This window comes from Puntigrus tetrazona, chromosome 12, assembly GCF_018831695.1.
Source record: "Puntigrus tetrazona isolate hp1 chromosome 12, ASM1883169v1, whole genome shotgun sequence".
NCBI lineage: Eukaryota > Metazoa > Chordata > Actinopteri > Cypriniformes > Cyprinidae > Puntigrus > Puntigrus tetrazona.
Window position 1 is genome coordinate 170,173 of NC_056710.1, and position 3,777 is coordinate 173,949.

At 37.4% G+C, this 3,777-nt stretch overlaps 2 protein-coding genes across 3 annotated transcripts in view; both read right to left on the reverse strand.

The window, feature by feature from the left end:
* The window catches only part of LOC122355191 (dual specificity protein phosphatase 3-like), a 3,248-nt gene extending 2,125 nt beyond the window's left edge, over positions 1-1,123 (reverse strand). The window contains exons 1-3 of one of the 2 annotated variants that reach the window (XM_043253242.1): positions 900-1,123; positions 739-811; positions 202-425 (exon numbers count right to left, since the gene is read on the reverse strand). In XM_043253242.1, coding sequence (XP_043109177.1) covers positions 202-425; positions 739-791 — 277 coding nt within the window. In that variant the 5' untranslated portion in view covers positions 792-811; positions 900-1,123. Of the gene's footprint in view, positions 1-201; positions 426-738 lie in introns of both variants that reach the window. The other variant, XM_043253241.1, reaches the window with a different exon arrangement.
* Positions 1,124-1,589: 466 nt separating this feature from the next.
* The window catches only part of LOC122355205 (homeobox protein Dlx4b-like), a 4,942-nt gene continuing 2,754 nt past the window's right edge, over positions 1,590-3,777 (reverse strand). The window contains exon 3 of the mRNA XM_043253257.1: positions 1,590-2,132. Coding sequence (XP_043109192.1) covers positions 1,884-2,132 — 249 coding nt within the window. The 3' untranslated portion in view covers positions 1,590-1,883. The remainder of the gene's footprint in view (positions 2,133-3,777) is intronic.

Genomic DNA, 3,777 nt, shown 5'->3' on the forward strand with positions numbered 1-3,777 from the left:
TATATATATATATTCTAATTCTGCAGAAGAAATAATGTGAAGCAGGCATAATACATGGGCTGAGAAAATTAAGAATTTATATTTTTGGGTGAATTATCCCTTTAACAGAATGCGATTGCACCTCTGTTAAAGGGATACCTAGGAATGGGAAAACGAGATTGATTGATTTAAAATACTTATTTTTAAGAAGGCCCTTCAGACCTTGCATAGCCAAAGCTCTTTCAATGAAATTGGAAGCTTCTTCAAAATATACACTGAGGTCAAAGTGGTCGGTGTCAAAGGCTGGTATCCCGTGATAGATGATCCCTGTGTCTGCATAGTACTCCGCGTCCGTGTTCACATGCATGTCCGACCGGCCTTCTGCAGCGTTGAGGACGTGTGTCACTCCCAGCTGATGCAAACGCGTTACATTTGTAGCTACAGACCTGTAACATAACAGCTGCGTCAATTCGACTGGTCTTTTTCACTCGCACAGTCAGTGTGTGAAAGCATCGAGCATAAGAGGGCGTCCTTCACGCACGGAAAACAGGCCACGTTTATTTAAAGGCCTGCCCTTGAGAATTTGCAACGGGAGACGTGAACTTGTTTTGAATCTCAACTCATCAGATAAGAGGCTAAAAGCACGATTGCAAAACGTAAATGTTTGCTGAGCGCTGCTGCTATAATACTTATAATTAAGGGTATGAAAAAAGAAAATGATCCACCCACTACATTTCTGGAGGCTATGTGAGGACTTACTCATTTCCTAGGAGTATCCCAGAGCAGACTTCATTAAAATGTTTGGAGGGCATACAGAAGTCACCGTTTTCATCTGTCAACAGATCGTTGAGCTGCTGAACAGACACTTCATAGTCTGTCATGTTCGGTTCAAGATAAATTGCCTTTCAAGTAGAAAATACCTTTCCCCCGGGCCTCGGTTCTGATGGGATTTTCAATAATCCGGTTCCATCTTCATCGAGTCCTCTTTTAGAGTACCGAATAATGGTCCAGCGATTTTAGTCCACTGGTCAGTGTTCAACTTAAATAATTCTAGAGCGGTTCGCATTCATCTGTGAGCTGTTTTAGTTAGTTAGGCCTAGAGAGTTAACTGCAGCCCGTACCGTCTTTGTGTGCTTCAAACCACTAGGTGGCATCAGACAGTTACATACTTAACATCAACTGAAATATATCTTAGCTTTGGAAAAGATATTTTTAGACTTTGGGTGAAATTCATTTGGCGTCATGACACGCTATACATTGTCTAACAATTTTAAAAACATTCCGTTAATTGCTTAATAATTATTGTGTATTCAACTTTAACTTTTATTTGTTTTGTGTTTCTTTCTGATTTTTATTGCACCTAATAGTTGTTCAGTGGTACACGGGAGGGACATTACAATTGTCCTAAATATAGTTCTTAAAAATGAATCTGAAATTCACGAGAATTAAATATTGTGCGCATTATTTTAATAAAAGGGTCAAACTCAGAAGTTTGGAAACCAAAGCAAGACGGGAAATAACGAAGGAGGAAAAAATATGCAATGGACTGATAAATGGTTCAAGACGAACGACTGAGGGCTGCAGGATTTCAAATATAGGATAGACGTACATGGCAGTCAGACAATGGCATTTTATTCAAATTTACAAGAGTTTACAAAATCCACATTTAGGTTAGGTTGCTTTTTCAGTCTTTGAAAAGAATCCACCACAAAAAAAAACAAAAAAAACCTGCAAGCAAAAATGTCAGCATTGTAAATCTTCGTGAAGAAAATACTGGAAGGGAACTTGAAGAAAGTTTGGCTTTGAGTAAACAGAGCTAAAAAGGCTGACGTGATCTGAAACAGAGCGAATCGGTTGAATCAGTAGAGGGTATGCAGATACACTAGGCTGTCCTAAACATCCCGTCACATCATCTGAGTTCTGGCCATTGGGTCTTGATGATGACCAGGATACCAGTGTCCAAAAGAGTTCATATATCCTCCAGAGTGGATGGGGGCACCTTTGCTTGACATGGAAACGTCCCACAGGGGTGGCATTCCTGGTGAGCACGGTGTTGCGGCAGCTGCTTGAAGGTGTTCTCCTTCTGCTCCACTCGAGCCGTGCTTCATGATCTTTTTGTACTTGGAACGTTTGTTCTGGAACCATATCTTTACCTGCAACATTTGCATTGGGATTAGCGTTTGTTATTACAACGCGTTTTTCATTTGTTTACAAGTATGAACTTTATTTTTATTATTTATTACACATAAGTCGAGCAAGACTGGATGAAATTATCAAAATAAATGCTGCAGCGTAAGCATTTTTTGTGACGTTTCGGACACTCACTGTATATTTCAACTGTTAAAATGTCAGAACAGAAGACCCCATGATGATACTGTATCAAGTTATCAAGAAAATCAGCCATTGTTATGAACAATATATAATGCAATCAAAACACTCTGATCACAAAAAAATTACCTTTAATATACAGTAACAATTTAAATAAAATAGTCAAATCTAATGCATCACAAAAATACTTTTTCAGTGTAAAATTATTAAGTAATTTATTTATAAAAGTACATAAAGCACTGTATAAAGTACTGCAACCCCCCCACGTTTTCATGTTAAATTCATATCAATTTTATAAAGTATATCTGTTCACTATTTGTTGAATTTGTTCAGTTAAAAAAATAATAATAATGCTACAGTATCAACCAGAGCAGGGAAGTCTTGTCTTGTTTTTTTCTTGTCTTTTTTACCCGTATAGACCTTTTCAACATCAAAAGATTTTCTGCCCGCTTTGAGTCAGCATGAGTTGTTGTTTTTTTTTTGGCTTCTACCAACACCAGCTTGAGCTGGCTGTGAGTGAGAAGGGGAAAAGCTTGACAGTTTTTTGGATGAAACAAAACTCCAAACGTTATTGCTGTTACTTAATCGGTCCAAATATTTACCCAGAACTCTCCCTTGCACAAACTTGCGCATGCCTTATTTTTAGGGAACACATGATATAAACAAGCCGTGATATTATACTTATGGTGTTTTTAATTTCTTAATTGTGTGACCGACGTGGAAAATTCATACTAATTGTGAATTTACAATCAAAGTGACACCCACAGAGCTGTAAAATCATCTATAATTAAAGTGATGTTTTCCAAGACACTTTTAAGATGAATAAAAGTCCAATTACCCTTACCGTTTTCTTTGACACCCAGAATAATTATTCTAATTTAGGCTTTAACGTTTAGGGTTTTTTTTTTTATGTGATGTTCATCTTGCCGTATTCAGAACACTTCTGTTATGTGGTGATGCTTTGATTTTTATCACTAAAATTGTGTCTGCATCAAAAAATAGATGAAATGAGCCGCCTGGGCAAAAAGCAAGAACAAGTGCCAGAGGCAGCATTCAGCACTTTTTTTGATTGCAGCAATGACAGAAGCTCAATAGCTAATAGGGAATATTTGGCTCTGCAAACTGGCCACACACTATCACACGCATGCCTTTTGATATGTGTGTCAGTTCTGCTGAATATTTGACCTGCTGAATTGATAATTACCTTTAAACGTCCTCAAGAGGAAACAGTAACACTGATCAATGAAAAATGTATTTGGAGGTTTCATATGTGCTAGGCAAAAATAATACTGTTAGCAAGAGCAAGTGGCGTGAATGAAGGTCCTCATGGGTTTAAAAATAAATTATTTTCAGACCATAAATATTGCCTTTAGTTTCACTTTCACCCTTTGCTTCCTTTTAAAAATGTAATCATTTATATCTTTGCATTTGCTGCACTCCCAGACACACACACACACACACATATATATA